This window comes from Benincasa hispida, chromosome 11 (assembly GCF_027475165.1).
Source record: "Benincasa hispida cultivar pf3 chromosome 11, pf3_genome.v1.1, whole genome shotgun sequence".
Taxonomy (NCBI): Eukaryota; Viridiplantae; Streptophyta; class Magnoliopsida; order Cucurbitales; family Cucurbitaceae; genus Benincasa; species Benincasa hispida.
Genome location: NC_143488.1, coordinates 85,631,247 through 85,652,703, shown reverse-complemented (window position 1 = coordinate 85,652,703; position 21,457 = coordinate 85,631,247). Strand labels below are relative to the sequence as shown.

The 21,457-nt window shown below is 32.3% G+C and overlaps 1 protein-coding gene across 1 annotated transcript; it reads right to left on the bottom strand.

Annotated features, from left to right (window-relative positions):
• Window positions 1-19,582: 19,582 nt before the first annotated feature.
• LOC120091763 (transcription factor MYB106-like) lies at window positions 19,583-21,182 on the bottom strand. The gene is made up of 4 exons (XM_039049884.2): window positions 21,013-21,182; window positions 20,781-20,910; window positions 20,190-20,476; window positions 19,583-20,064 (listed from the first exon to the last, which is right to left on the bottom strand). The coding sequence occupies exons 1-4, from the start codon at window positions 21,143-21,145 to the stop codon at window positions 19,895-19,897; spliced, it is 720 nt and encodes a 239-aa protein (XP_038905812.1). The 5' UTR covers window positions 21,146-21,182; the 3' UTR covers window positions 19,583-19,894.
• Between the last annotated feature and the right edge of the window lie 275 nt (window positions 21,183-21,457).

The window sequence follows — 21,457 nt, the reverse complement described above, 5'->3', positions numbered from 1 at the left end:
CACGTACACCGAGATCAACACACCGTCTGCTATTTATAATGCACTTATCCGATATTTAGAACGAAGATGCGCCTTCCCATTTTCTTTATAACCGTCCAATGAATGTGATCTTATCACATTCATAACTTATAAATTAATATCATATATTAATTATAATATTTTTCCTCTACTAGATATAAATCATATTTATATCTAATTTCCTCCAAATTGATGTATCTCATACATAAAGTTAACTATATCATATTTAATTAACTCGTTCAATTATATCATATATAATTGAACTTCTTCTTGTCAATTTGAACATTTCAAATTCACCCAAAAATTGACTCTCAGCTTGTATCCAAGCCACCAAGGGGACCTTATGGACCTATGGCTCGAAGCTCCAATGGTATGTGAATATTTGACTAAACTCTTTAGTCACGATATCCACCATTCGTTAACTGTCAAGCATTCCACTAAAGACCGACAGTTGAACTCTTCTTGCCATAGATATATTTCTATGTCCATTGGATATAACCAATCATCAGTACGATGACCCTTCACAGATGCTCATAATTACAACAGGTCAATTTACCGTTTTGCCCCTTTAATTACATCTTCCTCCTTAAGTGCCACTGATCTCTTTAATGAACAATACAACATAGTCCTACTATGTGTGAACACCTCTCGAGCCATGAAAATGTGCGTGGCGCCATATCGTTCAAGCCTTGGAATCAGCCCTCAAGGGTGCTATCTATCTACTTATCCCTACCTTGGGGAATGAGAATTCCATCTTGTGTAGCTGAGTTCCCAACTCCCAAATTAGACGAATCCCCAAAATGGTAGGTTTGAGTAGGCGTTTTGGCCACTCGCACCCATGCAAATCAAAGATGAAATTCAATAATTTGATTTATGAATTGGGCATACAAAAATAATTGTTGTCCTCTAAGTTTTTTTTTGTAGAATAAAGCATTAGAGTGAAAAGAGTACTGTGAAATTCGAAGAAGATTATTCTTCACTCGGTAATGAAATGTGTGACATTACAAGGCAATGGAAGAAGGAGAAGAAGAACTGTACTTATGTGGTCGATGGAATCGACAAAGAATAATGAAACTTCTGAGCTGTATGGTGAAGAACAATGAAATCGATCAACGAAGAAGAAGAAAATGAATTAAAATTGATGAATGATCAAAATTGAATGAAATTGTTTTGGAATTGAAAGAAGAAGGAGGAGGAGGAGAAGAAGGGAAATCGCCACAGGAAATTGGGGGAGTTTTAGAATTTCTTTAAAGATATCCGTTGATATGATTTTTTGCCATAGTATGTAAATAGTTTGTATTTTTTTATTTTTAACAATTTCTTTAATTTTTTATAATAAATTTAAATTTTGATTGAGAATTTATTTTTCTTTGAATCCAATAAGTAAATAATTGTCATCAAATGAAATAAAAAATAAAATACTTAAAACTATATATTTACTGTGAATGTAAAACTATATATTTATTGTTTATTGTACATATATTTATTAAAAATTATATCATGAAAGAATTTTATTTTAACTTAGAAATGGAATAATTTTGAATCATCGGATCAATAAAATTGCAACTTGAAAGGTGAAAACAATCCAAACAATCTAATTTGTATAATCACCATGATTTGATAATGATTCTACACTTTAGAACAAAGATTAAAATTGTAAAAATTAAATATATCTATTTCTTCTTTATTCAAATAAAAATATAAATAACAAGATTATGGTTGAAAATTTTGAGACATGATTGTTAATATATAAATAAGATTTTTGAATGAATCACTAAAGAGTTCTAGTTTGAATAATTATGGTTGAAGATTTTTGAATGAAAATTTTAAGATATGATTGTTAATGTATAAATGAAAATTTTGTTGTATCCCATAAGGAGTTTTAGTCCAAGTGTGAGTTTGTTGGGTTGTATGTCCTAAAACTCGTAGTTTGTAAACAGTAAACATATATGAAGTTTATTCAGACAAATGTTGTTGAATGAAAATAAGTTGATAACTCTAAATCCAATAAACTACGAACCCTTGGCTATTGTTATGAATACTTAGACTTTATGTGGAGACATATACTGGATCAAGTTCGAGTATAATAGCTTAAATAGTCTATAGTACTTGGATTAGGTTGGGTACCTATTTCTGGAGATACTATTGAATACGACCTGCTTTATGATTGTTATAAATTTGTAAAATGTCATAAACGTTGTGATCAGTTCGTTCATATAGAGACATGTGAGCGAGGGTATTCTACACGATGAGATTGTGTAAGACTGACTATGAAATAATCACTGTTACGTATTAACACTGATTAATTTCACTTCTTGATGACCTAGATAATTTGAATTGAATCTTGAGCTGTCTATGAACTCCTGTTTATTCAGAATTGTCCATTGATCTGCCTAAGTGAGGGTAAACTCAACAACATTACTCAATATCTCTCCCATTTCAAGGATTAGATTGGGTAGATAGATTGAGATATAGAATTTGCAAGATGAAATTCACTCCTACCCATTTTAGGGATAGTAGAAAGGTTTTTCACTTAAGGGTTGATCCAAGTCTTGACCAAGGAGCCCCATCCTCTCGCTGGTTTGAGAGGGAATGAATTTATGATTAAGATCCTAAATCAATTATTCATTAGAGGGATAGTGGTACTTAAGGAGAAAAGATGTAACTTAGGGGTAAAAAAATGGTAATTGACCTAGCTGAGATTACGAAGAACCTGTGAAGGATCAATTTATCGATGGCTGTTATATCTTTTGGCGCAACTTTATCCTAGTTTTTCTGAGGGAGCAACCCCATTTTTCACTTTGAATTGGTCAAAATATGCGGAATTTCTGACTTTTCGCAGAGGATTAGATCCAATAACCGGGGGTCTATAGTTAACCGATATTGCACACCATCATTTAGCTATTGCAATTATTTTCCTGATAGCAGGTCACATGTATAGAACCAACTGGGGTCGTGCCAAATAAGTTATTGGGTGTTCTTTTAATGGTTTCCGTACCGGCGGGACTGTCTCCTCGCGTTCAATTAATACTTTATATATATTTGAAAGGTTCAATTAGTTCCTTATAAGACCCAAAAGTCTAGTCTCGGGGAGTTGAAAGGCGGGAATGGCCAAGATTCATCTCAAATACAGTACAAATAGAATCCGATTCTCTTTTCATATTATATTTCTTCATTTCCCCCTATGTGACTTTTTAAAACACATCTAAGTCATATGCGTGATACATCGTTCATAATGAAAAAATATATCTATAGTGAAGGAGTGAAACTACGGGCTATAGTGGACAGTCTTGTTAGTTAATGAATGTTGATTAACTAGGTTAAAGAGTTTTACCGGTTAGTCTCGGATCGTTGGAGCCCATGATTTATAGGTTCATCAAGTCTCACTGCTAGCTCACTATGGACAAAATTGAAGAACTAAGTGAAGTGAAAATTTGAAATGTTCAAATTCAGTCTTTAGGAAAAATTGTACTTTATATAAGATATAATTTACAATTAAATAATTAATTAATTCTTTTGGAGAGTATATTTTATATTAGCATGAAAGTGTTTTTAAAAATTGATTAATATGATTAATTAAAATTAGGTGTCAAAGTCAATTTATTATGTGATATTAAATTTATTTAATTAATTTTTTTAATTAAGTAATTTCTAAAATATGAAAATAATATTTTATATTTTTGTAAAAAAAATGTTTTATTATAATTTTTTAAAATAAAAATTAATTGGTGGAAAAATCCAATTATTGGATTTCCTACTAACTAAGTGGGTTTTGAAGTGGCTCTTGCCAAGCTTGACACCCATCTTTTTCATACTAATGGACTTTGAGGTAGAAGCCATGCAAGAAGGTTTTTGCATGTATTTTGTTTATAAATAGGTTTTGATTTTCAAAAATTAAAGACTAATGCTTCCTTAATTATTCAACTTTTTATTCTTCCACAAACTTAGTGAAATTTCCTGCCTTTCACTAATAATTCGGTCCCACAACTGTGTTCTTCAATTGGAGAATAGCGAGGATTTATCATTGGTGGTGTCGATTGCTCGCGGAGACAAAGTTTACCATGGAAACTACAAAGGTTGTATCTCTAACTCTCTTTGCATGCTTAATCCTTAGATAATTATTTGTAATTAGAGCATTATGATTTGTTGCTTCCGCTGTGCATGCTTCTATTTTCCAACACTTATTATTTGATCTTATTTGTTTACATTAATCACATTTGTTTATATGTTCTCTATATTTATTTTTTCATTTATATTTTAAAAATTTGACTTATAAATGTATATATAAATTGAATGGTGCTTGAAATATGTGATCACATTTAGAAGAAAATTAGGATCAGTAATAAAGTACAACCTCATGTTGTTTGCATTCTAATTTCACTTCAAAGCCATGTGAATGCAATGCTGAATTTTGCAAAGCTTCTTCACTAAAAAGGTTTTTATATAACTTTTATCCTCACAAAATATATTCATCGCCGCATCATAAAATATCGCACACATCTCGAAATTGTGTGATTTCTAAAGATAGAAAAAAATATATTAATCTTGAAGGAAAAAAAAATACAAAGTTTACTATGTTTATTGTAAAGGTCTAAAATTTGAAAAAATAGAAAGAAAGAAAGAAAGAAAGAACCATAATAAATAATAAAATCAAAAGGTATGCACTCTTCTACAAAAACAAAAAAGTTTGTAGTTTTTTTAAATTGTATGTGGGTGTGATTATACCTTGTTTCCTTTCTCTCCTCTCTCCCCCCACCTCTGTTTTTTTTTTTATTATTATAATTTCTTTTTTTTTTAAGAGAATACATGTAAATAAAATAAAATAACACATAATTATATGAAGAAGAGGTACAAGCAATTAAAATTAAGGTTATAATATATATTGATTTAAAAATGAATAACAAAGTAGGAAGATAAAGATTCTCCTTGATTTCTCATAACCATTTTTATATTAATATATATAACCCTCAATTGTACGTATCTTATCAATCCAAACTAAATGTTAAACCATAGAATTAAAGTTACCTTTTTACTTTATTTCGTTACTGTCATTATTGACAAACTGCCTCCATTGTGGAAGGATTTTAAGAATACTTTGAGGCATAAAAGCAAGGAGTTCTCCTTGGAGAGTCTGATCACCCACCTAAGGATTGAGGAGGAAACCCGGAAGCAGGACTAAAGGGAGGAGGTAAACATAGTACCAAGAAAGCCCACCTCAGCTGCTGTGAAACCTGATCAAAAGCAAAAAGGAACTAAGAAGAAAGGTCAGACCCATGGATCCAGCAACTAGAACAACCAGAAAAAACAGAAACCCCTCTAGAGAAATGGTACAGTTCCTATACTTTAACTGTAACAAACCTGGGCATCTGTCCAGGAACTGTAGGAACAAGCATCGTCTTGCTGAGCAGGTGAACCTAACAGAGATGCCTCTAGTAGCCATGATCACAGAAGTAGATGTGATCGATGGCTCTGAGGGATGGTGGATAGACACTGGCGCTATGCACCATGTCTGTCATGACCTTAATCTCTTTAAATCTTATATTGAAACTAAAGATAAAAAACTGCTGTTGGAGGATCACCACTCAACAAAAGTTGTTGGAATCGGCAAGGTGGAGCTGAAGTTTACCTTCAGGAAGACTCTCACTTTGAAGGATATCCTGCACACTCTAGAGATAAGAAAGAATCTGGTCTCCGGCTATCTCCTTAACAAGGTCGGCTTCACTAAGACAATAAGGACATATCTATGTACCCTTACTAAGAATAATGTATTCGTAGGGAAAGTGTATGCAACTATGTGAAGGGATCGGATCCCGAGCGAAAGCGTGTGAACGCCTTGCATTTTGATTTAAATGAAACAAAATCAGCACAGAAAACAAAACCAAACAAGGGATAAACATACCTTCGTCGATTCCCTAACTCTTCGTAGTTTCCTCGTCGTCTTCTCCGGAACGATTCTTCGAATAATGACATGGCCATAAGTGAAACCTCGTTATTCTCTTAGGAATCCAAGGATAGAAGAGTGGTTTCTACACCTTGGATGAGGAAGAAGAATAGAAAATATGGAGAAGAGAAATTTTGTGAGTAGATTAATTTGGAAGCTAGAGTTTCATTTCACCAAATGAATTCCCTTTCCCTAATTCGGGCAAAATAATAAATTTATATGGAGACCTTATCTATAGCTTTCCAAAATTACCCTTAGGGCTAATTTAATTAAATAATCATCATCTAATTAATTAGCCCGTTAATTAAATAACCATATTAAATCTAATTTAATATATATATTTAATTAGTTAATAAACATCGTATGTTTATTTGCCTCCACCTCTCAAAATTAATTAATTGATTCTTTATGAATCAAATTCATAAGAATTTAATACTTGAATCTTATTCAAATATTTCTCTCTTGATTATAGATCAATTCTATAATTAATCATATTATATTAATCTCATAATATGTTATTCCATCAATTGATTTGAACAATTCAGATCATTCCTCTTTTCCTTTAGTGAGCTAACAAGGGACCTTATGGATATACAAATTAGAAGCTCTAATGATATGGGATTAATTGATTAAACTGTTTAGTTAAATGAACCAATATTCATTAACTACCGGGCATTCTACTAAAGATGGATAGCTGCACTCTTTGCACTGTAGATATATTTGTGTGTCCACGGATATAACCAATAACAACAAGTTAGTCCTTTATGAGTGTCCATAACACCAATAGGGTCAATTACCGATTTACCCTTGGATTACTTCTGTATTGTTAAGTACCAGTGCTCTAATGAACAACATGTTTATAGTCCAACCAATAAATAGAAGCCCTCTTGAGCCAATGAGAGAGTAGGACCCTTTGTTCAAGTCCCAGAGGCATCACTTAAGGCAACACTCATCTACTTATCCTAAAGTTGGGAAGGAATGAATTCCATCTTGTATTATTATGTTCCCAGCTCCTCACTCGGTCTTGTCCCCAAAATGGTAGGCTTATTGAGTTGGTGAACTGGCCACTCTCACCCATACAAATCAAAGGACAACCCTTCGTTAACAAGAATTCATAATACACTCAGGATTAAGACTAAGTTGCCTAGGTCATCCAATTGAAATAGGAACCAAACTAGTTAACAACGTTACATCTAGTGGTTACTATTTTGTAGTCTGGTCTTATGCAAACTCATTGCATAGGATGCCTCTACTCGCGTGTCAACACGAATGCGTTGAATCATTGTGTTTGTATCAAATACAAAGTAGATCGTATCCATAGTGTCACATAGATAAGGTACCTAACCTTATCCATATACTATAGACCCTTTAGGTTGTTTCTTGAACATTGGTCCCTATATGTCTCCATGTACAGTTCAACTAATAAGATAGCCTTGGATGTTAGTTTATTATATTTAGGGTTATTAAGACAAAATAGAATACAACAAAATCAATAACATTTATTAAATTAACATTGATAACTCTTTATTGATGACACTCAATAAATAACATTTACTATCTATGAGTTTTAGGGCATAAAGCCCAATAAACTTCCACTTGAAGCAAAACTTTAGTTAGTGGGTTGTACATAATATCAAAATCCAAAATAGTGGGAATATGGTAAATAAATACAATAAACTAGGACATCAATATATCTATTACACATCTCCTACTTGCCCTAGATTATACAATGTACATGTCTCGTAGACCTAGATTCTCTAGATGACCCTTGAACATTTTAACCGAGAGAGTCTTCATAAATGGATAAGCAATGTTGTGCTCCGAGGTGATCTTTGTGACAATTACATCTCTTCGTTGTACAATCTCCCACATTAGGTGATACTTCTTCTCAATATGCTTTCCTCATTTGTGACTGCGAGGTTCTTTAGAGTTGGCTATTGCCCCACTTTTGTAATAGTATAAGGTGATGGAAAAGTCCATATTTGGAACCAATTCTAAATCGCTTAGAATCTTCCTGAGCCAAACTGCTTCCTTTGCTGCTTCACCAGCAACTACATATTTAGCCTCCATAGTGGAATCTGCAATACATCATTGCTTGATACTCTGCCATACTACAGTTCCTCGGTTCAGGGTAAACACTAATCCTAAAGTAGATTTCCTAAAATCCTTGTCAGTTTGGAAATTAAAGTCAGTGTTGTTGGGGTTAATGCCCTAAATCTTGTGGGTCCTCTAGTTTGTAATTGTAATGTACAAACGATTTATTTATTTAATAAAGTCTGAGGTATTTTATTTGACATCTAGTAGCATTAACCCATAAAACCAATAAACTAACATCCGAGGTTATCTTCTGTAGCTTAAACATGTATGTAGAGATATATAGGTAGATCATGTTTAAGTGATAACCTAAATGGTCTATAGTAGATGGATAAGGCTGGGTACCTTATCTTGGTGACATTACGAATACGACCCGCTTTATAGATTTTACAATTGTTGTAACGTTGCTATAAATGATCTAATCCTAATCATTCATGTTGAGACATGTAAGCAGGGGTGTTATACACCAAGGGGTTTGTATAAGACCAAACCATGAATAGTTTTATTATATAACACCGTTAATAATAGAGACTTTTTCACCAAGATGACCATAGGTGACATGACTTGAATCCTGAGTGAGTTGTGAACTACTGCCTATGAAGGTGATCCTTTGATTTGTGTTGACGAGAGTAACTACACCGCCGACTCAATAAGCCTACCATTTTAGGGATTCATCTGATTAGAGAGTTGGGAACACAACTACACAAGACGGAATTCACTCCTTCCCTAATGTCGAGGTAAGTAGATAAATCGGTCCTTTAAGGGCTGATTCCAGGGCTTGAACAATGTGGCGATACACTCTCTCTTGGCCCAAAAGAAGTTTGGTCATAGTTGGATTATGACTTATTCTGCATTAGAGGGATTAGTGGTATTTAAGAAGTTAGATGTAACTATAAGGGCAAAACGGTAATTTTGGCCTAGCTGTACTTACGAGTGATTTATGAAAGGGTCATCGCACTATTGATTGGTTATATTCAATGGACACAGAAATATATATGTAGTGCGAAGAGTGCAACTATCGGTCTTTTGTGGAGTAATCGACAGTTAATATATGTTAAATAATTTAATTAAATGAGTTTAATTAATTATTCAAGTACCATTGGAGCTTCAATTTACAGGTCCATAAAGTCCCTTCTGTAGCTGAATAGGGATTATTGAGAATTAATTTTGGATTAATTTGAATCATTCAAATTAACCGAGAGAATTAATTATATGTGATATAAGTAATTTAAATTAATTATATGTGTGATATAATTAATATATTATATTTGATACATTATAATATAAAGTTTATTTTGAGAGTAATTAACTATTTGAATATGACTCAGATACTAATTATATGGATTGAATTAATATAATTAAATTTAATATGAATTGGATTTATATTAAATACCATGTATTATTGAGAGATTACAACTATAGGTTATACTGTATTTAATACAATACTAAACTATAGGTTATGTGTTATATTTGATATAACATATAGTTTATTATATTCTATATGATAAGGTGGTTATTATATATATATATATATATATATATATATTATTTTCTATTAATTAAATTATTTTTTATTTTATATATATAATTTGTTATAATTAATTTGGGAGGGAGTTGTAACTCCCTCCCCATCTTTTCTCTCTAGTGGAAGTACGTGGTAATAGGAAGTTCTTTAAGTTTTTTCGTCTTCTTCCCTAAAGAATCATAGAGGGTTCGGTAGATTCTTCAAACACAATTTTTCAGAAAAATTTCTCCTTTAAGAAATTTTTTTCCCTCTTCCGAAAGATTTCAGAACCCACAACTCCTTAATTCTTACCCTACCCCAAAAGAGAATACAGAGGATTCCTTAGTGATGGTGTCCTTCTTCTTAGTTTGCTGTATTTTTGGAAGATCAGTGTTTCGAAGTGTTTGTGACCAGTTGGTAGGATTTTCGAGAAGACTTTGCTTTCATCAATGGTAAGTCAATTTCTAACACTTCTTTCTCTTCTGTTTTAGCATGTTGTAATTCTATGGTCATGCATAATTTTTGTAATGTAACTTATAATTCTGTGAAAAATTGAAAATTGGAAACGATCTTGTTTCCGTAGTGGACCTCGCGGTTCTTTCAAGTGTATCCTGTAAGGTTCAAATCCTTAGCTCCATACATCAGCTTGTAGTCCTTTGTTCTCTTAAGATACTTGAGGATGTTCTTAACCGCAGTCCAGTGGTCTAACCTTGGTTGGACTGGTACCTACTGACTATTCTCACTGCATAGCAAATGCCTGGCCTAGTGTAGAGCATAGGATACATTAAGCTGCCAACAACTAAGTCATAGAGAATACGTCTCATATCTTCAACTTCTTGAGGTTTCTTAGGACCCTATTCCTTAGACAAGTGAACCATGTGCTTGAAACATAATAAATCCTTCTTAGAGTTCTGTATTGAATATTGAGTCAACATTTTGTTTATATAAGTTGCTTGAGACAAAACCAACCTTTTGTTCTTGTAATCCCTAATGATTTGGATCCCAAATACATATTGCGCCTCTCCTAAATCTTTCATTTGGAATTAGGCTACCAACCATTCCTTAATGTCAGTAAGGTGCCCCATGATTCCCAATGAGTAGGATATCGTCCACATAAAGTACTAAGAAAGTTACTTTATCATTGATGATTTTCTTGTAAATACAAGGATTATCAATGTTTTTTTATCAAAGCCAAAAGATTTGATCATTGTATCAAATCTAATATTCCAAGATCTAGACGTCTATTTCAAGCCATAAATGGATCGATTCAGCTTACAAACTTTTTGCTCCTGACCTTTGGTTAAAAACCCCTTAGGCTGAGACATAAAGATTTTCTCTTCAAGATTGCCATTCAGGAAAGCAGTCTTGACATCCATTTTCCATATCTTATAGCCATAATATGTAGCTATGGACAAGAGAATTTTTATAGACTTAAGCATAGCAAAAGGGAAAAAACTTTCCTCATAGTCAACCCCTTCCCTCTGGGTATAACCCCTTGCTACAAGTATAACTTTGAAGGTCTGTACCTTTCGAGCTATATCTCTCTTTCTTTTATAGATCCATTTACACCCTATGGGTTTGAACCCTTCAAGTGGATCTACAAGCTCCCATACTGAATTGGAGTACATAGACTCCATTTCAAGATCCATTGACCCATTGGTCCTTGTATACTTCATTCATTGCCTGTTTATAGGACAATAGATCCTAAACGTCATCATTTGGTATGAGAACTTGAGTTTCAATTCAACCTAAGTAACGGTCAATCAAAACCCTTCCACTACGTCGACTCTCAGTAATTGAGAAAGACGAGACTAACCTAAAGCGTTGGTTTCTTCACTAACTCTTGATGAAAGACCAACTGCATCAACAATCCTTGTTAATTCTTCAGTAGCTTCATCTAATACTATTTTGCTATGTGGTTTATGATCTTTCATGTAATCTTCCTAAAAAAATGTAGTGTTTGTCGATACAAACACCTTATTTTCCTGAAGGTCATAGAACAGACCACCTCTCGTTTCCTTAGGGTAACTAACAAATTGGCATAACCTTGAATGAGATTCCAACTTCTTAGGATTTGTCACTCACACATGTGCAAGGGACAACCCCAGATTCTGAAGTAACGGAAACTCGATTTACGCCCCCTCCATAAGTCGAAAGGTGTTTCAGAAACACTTTTCGAGGGAACATTGTTCAAGATGTGAACTGCAGTGAATATTTAGTCGAAATGTGTTAAAGACTAAAAGTGAATATTTAGTCGAACATTAACGTGAATATTTAGTCAAAAGGTATTAAAGTCTAACTTTGTGCTTAATTCAAAATTATGTTTTTTTCTTGAATCTCGTTTAATTTAGACTTTCTTTTATGTGTTGGATTGACGCCCCTATCATGATCGCATGTCTTAGCTAGTTAAATTCAAGTTCGCACGTATCTTTGTAATCGTCCATGCTTTGAATTTACCCTTGTAGCACTGATTAGATGAGCATGCTTAGGTGGATAGGCTGACTTTGAATCTTTGCATTGCACGTTTAATCTAGATTTAAAGAATAAATTGATTATTTGAACATGACTTTCCTGACACTTAATCAACATAGTTGAATCCTTGTTCTTAATGCATGTGTTTATAGTTCTTTATGGCCGTTAAGGACCCAATTGCATCTAGGAGCATGTAGGTTAGTTGGGCATGGTCTTTTCAGCCTTAATTACGAATTAGGACGCTCGATTGGTTTGGATTAATTGATTGTCGGCCTTTATAGAGATTAGTTAATTCACATCAATTAGGTAGCTATGCATGCATAATTTGACTACATGATATGTTGGCTGAAAACAATGACTTAATTTAAATCGAATGGCTACTTGATCCGAGAACTAGATGAATCCATTACCATTCCGTATATTCCTTGCAATTTCCTTTTCTTCCATGTTTTCAATTGCAAAACCAAAAACCATAACCTTGTTTTTATTATTTTTCCATGGTTAAATCTAACCCAAAAGAAATTAATTCTTCGCTTCTCTGTGGTTCGACCCCGCAATTACCACTTTTGCTACGTTTTAGTAGTAATATGAGTAGTTCGGTGATTTTACAAATTTTCTTTTGATCAAGATTGAAGCTTATTAACGACGTATGTTTCGGGCTTGTCATAGGCCTTAAAGCACGAGCTTTCAAACCACACCCTAATAATGTTGTATGTGAGTTGTTGTTAGAGATAGAGTTCAAAACCAAGAGTTACTCTAATATAGTCTGAATCATCTACACTACGTAAAGATTCAAATCATAAGATACCTTTGCTTATGCACAATATTGTACAAATTGATATTGCTCGATGAAAAAAATTGTTTACTTGTATTCTTAAAAGTTTTTCAAGTGGGGGATTGTTGGTGAAAAACTTTAAATAAATGAGAAAAATGAGGTTTTGAGAATCCTACATTGCTAAGATTACAAAGTGAAACGTCCTTTTTATACTCCCACCTTGCGTGCTGTATTGCCATTTGTCCAATCAGACGATGCGAAATGAGCGTTTATTTCTTTATTTTTTAGGGAAATTTTCTTTCACTCTTCACACGTGCGAACTTTTCTCCCGTCCATTTCATGCACGTTTAAAGGCTGCGCGCGTTCTTTTCCGCTCTAGTTTTGGTTTTCCGTTGGCCTTCAAGGCCTATAAAAGCTGCCCTCCTCCATTTTTTTAATACACACAAACAATTCACTGCCATTTTTTCTCTCTCTCGTTCTTCTTCTCTCTTTGCATTTTTTGATCAAATTATAGAAAGGGTGTGAGTTTTTTTTGGACAGTTTCTAGTGCAGATCCGATCGAGTAAGTTTTAACTAGGTTATTTTATCCTAGGGATGATGTGGCCATTTTGAACTGCTTTCACAAAGAGTAGAGTCGCGAAACGTCTTAAAGAGAGTGATCTCCTCGAATCAGCCTATTATCAGTTTTTATTTTGCAGGTTAATATTCGACGTCAGACTCCACTCATTCGCAACTGTTTTCTATCCACAAGAGGTAGCTGTTGTTGGGTTTATCCTATAACTCGCAGTTTGTAAAATAAACATATTCTATTTGCAATAAAGATGTTATTGAGATTTTATTCAATAAAACTGTTATTGAATATATAAATTGCACTAAATCCAATAAACTAAGATCCATGGCTATTACATAAGTACTTGGACTTTATGTGGAGACATAAGAGTGGATCAAGTTTACGTAGTTAGCCAAAACGGTCTATAGTATACGGATAAGGCTGGGTACCTTATTCTGGAGACACTATGGGATGCGACCCTCTTTGTATTTAGTACAAACGATGTCATTCTAAATCGTTCATGTGGATACATGAAAGTGGGGTATCCATTTCAAAGAGTTCGTATAAGACTGGACCAAGAAATAAGTCACTCTTACTTTATAATGCTATTTACTATTTAAAACTAACTATTTCAAAGCGATGACCTAGGTAACTTTACATTAATCCTGAACTAACTATGAACTTTTGTTTATTCGGGATTATCCTTAGATTTGCATGAGGGGGGGTAGGCTCAACAGTGCCAGCTTAATAAGCCTCTCATTCCAAGGGTAAGACCGGGTAGATAACTGGAGACATAGGGTGCAAGATGAAATTCACTCCTACTCGCTTTTTGGGATAGTAGAGAGGTTGTTCCCTTAAGTGTTGAATCTGGGTTTTGAACAAGGGTCCCCACCTTCTCATTGGCTCGAGAGGGACTCAATTTGGTGATTGGATCACAAACCAATTATTCATTAGAGGATCAGTGGGACTTAAGGAACAAGATGTAATCTCAAGGTAAAACAACTTTTGACCCAATAGTTATTACAAAAAACCAGTGAAGGATCGACTTAAGATTATGGTTAAATCAAGTGGACAGAAATATATCTACAATGAGGGGAGTGCAACTACTGAGCTTTAGTGGAGTGACCCGATAGTTAACAAATGTTGGTTAAATCAATTTAAAGAGTAATTAATCTCGGATCATTGGAGCCCATGATCTGTAGGCCCATTAGGTTCCCCTATTAGCTCACTAACGAATTAAACCTTAGAATAGCGTGATGAGTAAATTTGAAACGTTCAAATTCAAATTAATGGAGTCAATAATTATATACGACATAATTACCCGTTTAATTATCGATAAACGAAATTGGATAGTTGAATAATATTTAAATTTGATTTAAATATTAATTACATGAATAGGAATTCACATTTGTAGAATTTATATTTTAATAATTTAGTATTGGATATCAAATTATTTTAATTAATTAAATTGTTTAATTAAATAAATAAATTTTATTTAAAATTAATTATTTGAATTAATTTTATTTAAAAATTAAAAATTTGAATTTTATAAAAATTAAAATTTATAAATCAATTTTGTTTTAATATAATTTTTGGAAAATTAAATTAAAATTCAATTTTAAAGAAAATTCAATAGAGAAATTGATTTTAAATCAATTTAAAATTCAAAATTGAATTTAGTGGACTTATCCAACTTTGAACACTTAATTCCCACTATGCTTTGACTTATTTGGTATCATTCTCACATCAAATAAGATTGCATGGGTTAGTTGGACAAAGCTCATTTTTTTTTTTTTTTTCGCTAAAGTTGAGGGACATGCAATTGAAATTTTGGCTGAAAATTTAGTTGAAGAAAGGTTCTTCAAACCTTGAACAACCAAACTAGATTTCCTCTCAAATCCTCCCGAAATTCATCTCATTTTAGATCCACAATCGAATATAAGGTCCAAGAGAATAGTAGTAAAGATCAAATGGTGGTCCATAAAGTTTTGGTGTGAAGATTCAAGCTGGATTTGAAAATTGAAGAGTTGTATATCTTCAAAACCCTATTTTTAGTTTATGAACTTCATATTTTTATGCTAAAATTGATAGAATTAGAGTGCTCAAGATCCTAATTGCTTCCGCATGTTGAATGTGGACACCATCAATTATTTCTACATATCTCGAAGACCAAATTTCCGAAACCCACCTCCGTTAACCACAGACCCCTTATGTGGAAATCATCTATAAATCGGAGACCCACGATGTGACCCACTGCTGGAGATGAACGACCTCTGGAAACCAAGACCTCAACGATCTCGACGTCGTCTTCTTCTTTTCCATGGTGGTTCAAACTTTCGCTCTCTAAAGTATGTTATGCAGCTCTCATTTTCCTCTCACCAAATCTTTTTGTTTAGGGCTTTGAGTTTTTTGTTCTTACTTTTTAGTAAAGAAAGGGAGGGAAATAAAAATGAAAGAGGGGAACAAAATTAAAGGGTTTGACATAATTTTTATACTTGATATTCTAAATGTTATGATCAAAATGTTGCAATACGTATAAATAGCATCGGTTTAGTTATGTGTTGCTAAAACCTGTTGCTACTACAAAAATCTTCGCAGCACTTGACAAACTGCTGCAAAAAATTTGTTGCAATAAACCTATTTTCTTGTAGTGCAAAGGACGCAGATCGGAGCTGGAGACATTGAGAGAGTGGGTCTTCTGGTAGCAGAACAAGCATTTAGAAAAAATTGAAAATATAGATGGAAAAAAGATAAGGAGAGAATAAACCATCTCATCAATAAAAGTATTATTAAACTAATATATTTACCCACTCATCAATACACAATCACAAGTTAACCTCCACGTCATTTTCCGTTAGGCAAATTACCGGCCAAAAGACTATTTAGAACTATTAAACCTAACTTCAGGGACTAAAATGTCCATTTTGAAATCTCAAGACCAAGTAGACACTTAGTTTATATCTCGAGAGACCAAAAGTGTATTTTACCCCAAAAATCACAAGAATTGAAGTAAATCTTATTTTAATTTAATTTTCATTCAAATAATTTAAAATATAGTAAGTAAATGGCATAAAAATGACAAGTTGGAGTTATGAATAATAAATTGTATTGATTTTCATTCTTTAATCTTCTTTCAAATTTTACATAAAGGCAAGTATTTTGGAAATGAGAAAAACAAAGATCAGATGATAAGTGTTGCAATTTCTCCACTCCTGTTCAATTTCTTTTGCTAAATAAAGCAATGTAAAAATATTCATAAACTCTTAATTTTTCAAAAATTTAGAATATAAATGGATAGGATTTAACAAATACAAATAGAAATTTTATTTTTATTTTTATTTATAAAAATGTGAGAGAGAAATGAACATATTATTCTAAGAGAAGTTGTGTCAAATAGAGAAAATATGAGCGTAATCTCATGATAATTAGCATGTTATTTTTTTTTTGAGGTCAAAGGTTGAAAGTTATTTTACTTAATCAGAAGTAAAACAATTTAAAGTCTTGATAAAGGTTTTCTCGGGTTTTCTGCTTAGGCACGGCTCAAGTTGTTCACTGTAATGGACAGATGATTAAATTATTATGCTCTATTCCATCACTATGCTCAATTGCCGCCCAGGCTCAGGCATCCCCAACTAACTATAGTTTGTTTTCATGTTTCCAATAACCATAAAGGGGATGTGAATCACAGGACAAGTGAAAGGTTGTATACATTTGTCCATTCTCAAGGCATTTCTTTAGATAAAGATTCCGCTTTTTCCTCTTTTCGAAAATGACAAATCACAAATTAAAATTCTATAGTAGTTTTAGACCTAATCAAGTGCACAATCCTTTTGGATGGTCTAATTTTTACCTACTCTATTCTAAAATTACTTAATAAATTAGAAGAAAGGTATAAAATTTGTATGTATCCAATATTGTTCAATTGGCGTAAAATATGTATTATATCGACTGAAAAATTAGAGATTCGAATCTTTTATCCTATTAATAGAAGTAATTTGAGTCCCCACCATTCATATTGTTGATAGTTTAAGAGGGAGACAATTTCCTTAGTTCTTTCTTCCAATCCCCTTTCGATACAATAGGTAGAATAGCAAATGATGATACCATTTTGTTGCACTTGACCATTGATGGAAATCCTTTCAAATAAAATAACATTCATTTTATATACTGCTACAATAGTATGATATTCCATTTGTCTAGCCAATGCAAGAATTTGGTCATGTTCTTAACAATTTTTTCTTCAAATAAACTTTAAAGTAATATTACCAAGCCTCCTCTCAAATAGTTATCTATGATCTATCTAACTCTTACTTGGCTAATTCCTCTTCACAAAGCACGTCGTCTATCCGATATAGAGCTCAACAACATGTTATATGAATAATATCACAAAAAATAAAAAAATACAGAACCTTCTATATAGGAGATAATCTGAGTTCAACGACTTCACATTGTCTTCTAAGACAATTTTACTAACTCTAGTGTTGAGTTTCTGTAAGGTCCCTAGTTAGGAATACGTTGGGATAATTAGTATGGTTATTAGTTAGGGCATATTATTAAATAGTTAGTAAGTTAGTTAGGTATTTTTACTATAAATAGAAGGGGAGGGGTTGGAGAAAGGTGTAAAGAATGTTATGTGAGGATTTCCTAATTGGGAATTTGGGAGAGCCTAGCCCTCTTGAAAGGCTAGGGGTTATCATGTTATTTTTCTTTGAGATTATAGAATATTTCAATATATTTTCCTATATTTCTATAATTGAATTGTTTTTGAGTTTATTCTGTATTATTGAGTATTGTTCTTGTTAGGAGGGATCCTAATAGTTTCAAGAGTAATTTTCTTCCAGGATAGAATAAATTACTTATCTTATGAAAGCAGCACCTTGTCCATAAAATTCAACGAACTATACTTTGTGGAAATAAGTTGAACTTCAACAACTTTATTAAAAAGTGAGAAAGTTTCAATGGGTGAAGAATGCTTAAGAAAAGAGTTAAAAACCAATTTGAAGAAGAAGCATATTTACAGACTAATTTGTGGTCATTTGAACAATCATATCTCTTCTTCAATTTAATTGGTTATTTATGAAAAGACATATACATTCACGAAATAATGGAATCCATGGAAATGAAATAATACAACCCTACACGAATAGTAACATACAATTTATCCAACATTGCAAATCAAAACAATGGCACATCTTCTAAGGCTCGTTAATTCTAATTTGTATGACCCTTGAAGTTTATACGAATACTACTAAGTCAAGAACATGACTTTGATACAAACTCTATTTTCCCAAAATTTTCAGCAACCAAAATAGAGTTATGATACAATATTAACTTCAACCAACATTACTTTTTGTAAAGCAATACTTGATATTTGATGTTGAAAATAAGAATTAAAGCTATTTCAGAAAATATAAATAAAAAGAAAAAAAGCATTAAAAAAACGTTTTCATATATGGTAGAAATCTACAATGACAAATTGATTTTTATGATAGATTTATATACACTTTTTTAGATGTCACGGTTTTTACCACTCTTAAAAAGACCAATACTTGCATATATTGCCAACAAATTATAATATTAATGGTTCTGGGAAAGAAGAGTGTTTTGACCAAAAAAAAAAAACCGATTATTTTGAGCTCATTTCGAAAAAGATATATATATATACTATTTTTTTTTAGTTTATTGTAACAAATAAAACTTATAACTAACATCCATTAAATCTACCAAAATATTGAACCAATGTTAAAAACTACACTACACAAATACTTAAATTGATAAGGCATATATTTGTACTAAAGAAAATATGGATGCCACGTATCAATAATTGACTTGGTTAAATAGTTTTGCACACATATGTTATTGTTATTATTTCTTTCACAAAATGATGAAATCTTGTTTGAATAATTTAATTATTAATTTATTATTTTCCAAAAGTACTCTGAATGATTAATTCATAGTAAGTTATGTTTTTTTTTAATTATTAATATAAGAGTGGAGGTACAAAGAATTGAATTTCTAACCTTAAGAAATATAAAATACATCTTTAATAACTATCGAATTAACTACACTATATTATATGAGAAATAATGTCTAAACCTACAAATTTGATACAATAAAAAAGGGAGGAAATTAAGAAAAATGAAATGCAAAGAAAATAATAGTAATAATAATAGTAATAATAATAATGAGATATATATAACTAAAAATTCAATTTTATTCATTTCCATTCACCACTTGGTCTCAATGCCAAGAAATTAATACAAACTTTTCTTTAGAAAAAAATTAATACAAACTCACCAACTAATTCAAACACTTGAAAAAATTTGGAGAGAGAGAAATTGATTGAAAGCATAATTAATTGTAAGATCAAACTTTCACACATTAATTGGCAAAATAATAATTTTCTGTCATAACTTAAATATAAAGATTAGATCTCATTATTATCTTCTGGATCATTTTCTTTTCCCATCATTAATTATTAAAAATAAAAAAAAATAAAACTCACTTGCCATCGTGATGTTTCGAATATAAGAAAACTCATCAGAATCTCAGGAATTCGCCAAGAATGGCGTCCGGCCAGCAATAATTCTTGCTTTCAGCACCGCCACTTCCCGACGGCGCCGGCAGATCATCGGCATTACCCATCTGTCCGGCCAAATGGTGGCATTTTCCAGTGGCCGTAGACGACGTCGTTGGAGACTCCTCACCGCCTTCAGCGCAATGAATAATAGAATTAAAAAAGAGTTTTAAGATTTTTATATAATTTATCCACTTTTATGAAAATTTTATTTTTATAAACTTTCTTAAATCACAGATTGACATTTCAAAGACAAACCTGAAGAACCAAATGAGTTTTGATTGAAGGATGAAATTGGTTGAAGCCTAGATTGACGAGCCAATCTTTCTTCAGCTTCGAGTCGAGCTATTTCCCATTGAGCCATGTGGCTGAGGGTGGAATTAACGGTGTTTTTTGACTTAATTTCTTCATTATTGTTCTTCATTGGCTTGTGAGTGATCGGATCGATCCCCATTTTGATCAGCTTCTTCTTCAGATGAGTGTTCCAATAGTTTTTAATTTCATTGTCCGTTCTTTTAGGTAAGTGAGTCGCTATAGCAGACCACCTTAAATACCATCAACAAAATAAAATTAAATCTTTTGTAAGAGAAAATAGCGTTAACTATAAGTTTCTAGTCCATAAACTTTGTGTATAATATGTCTTTACAGTATTTGTTATTTGGTTTATGTAATAGATAGTTGAAAAATCCAATCTTTATTTTTTTTTAAATAATCAATCTATTAGATATAACTTTGAGTGTTATATCTAATGAAATCTAGACTTTTAAAAGAATCAAAAATTTTAAAACTAAATTTGAGATTTTGAAAGAACGACTAAAATAAACAAACTTCAAATCATAAATGAAAGACCTGTTTCCAAGGAGGGCATGTAGTTCAACAATTGCTTGCTCTTCTTGCGAATTGAACTTTCCTCTTTTGATGTCGGGTCGGAGATAATTCGTCCATCGAAGTCTACAACTCTTTCCACATCTCTCGAGACCTAAAATTCAAAAAGAAAAATATAGACAGTTGGTTCTTTCTCATTTTTCATTTCTCTCTTCTACTTGTCAAAAACTTAGAAGAAGCGTAGTTTAGCGTTTACCGGCTTTGGGCGGTAAGGCGCGCCAGCTTCCATGGCCGTGCTGGTGAATGTAAGCTAAGAGTTTATGGTCTTCTTCAGGCGTCCATGGCCCTTTCTTCAACCCAGAGCTGTCACAGTAAGGAGACCTTCCCATTTGGATATATTATAATAATTAAGTCTTTTTTCTTGTAGAATAATTGTTTGCCTTTCTTCTTTTTTATACATGTGAAGCCTTAGGAGGTAGGCTTAGTAAATGTATAGTAGATATAATTAATGCTTTTTTTTTTTAATTTGCAACTTGTTTTCAGAAATATTTTAGACCCCGTTTCGTAACCATTTCGTTTTTTTTTTTTTTTTTGCTTTTGAAAATTAAGTTTATTTCTTTCGCATTTCTTACAATGATTTACATCTTTCTTAAGTAATATGGTTAAATTCTTAGCCAAATTTAAAAAATAAAGACAATTTT

Excerpts from the sequence above, each read along its gene's own strand:
- LOC120091763 (XM_039049884.2), bottom strand. The coding sequence starts at position 21,145 with ATGGGAAGGTCTCCTTACTGTGACAGCTCTGGGTTGAAGAAAGGGCCA. Across the intron at positions 20,911-21,012 it reads CGCCTTACCGCCCAAAGCCG|GTCTCGAGAGATGTGGAAAG; the intron begins GTAAACGCTAAA and ends TTTGAATTTTAG. Across the intron at positions 20,065-20,189 it reads AAACTCATTTGGTTCTTCAG|GCGGTGAGGAGTCTCCAACG; the intron begins GTTTGTCTTTGA and ends ATTGCGCTGAAG.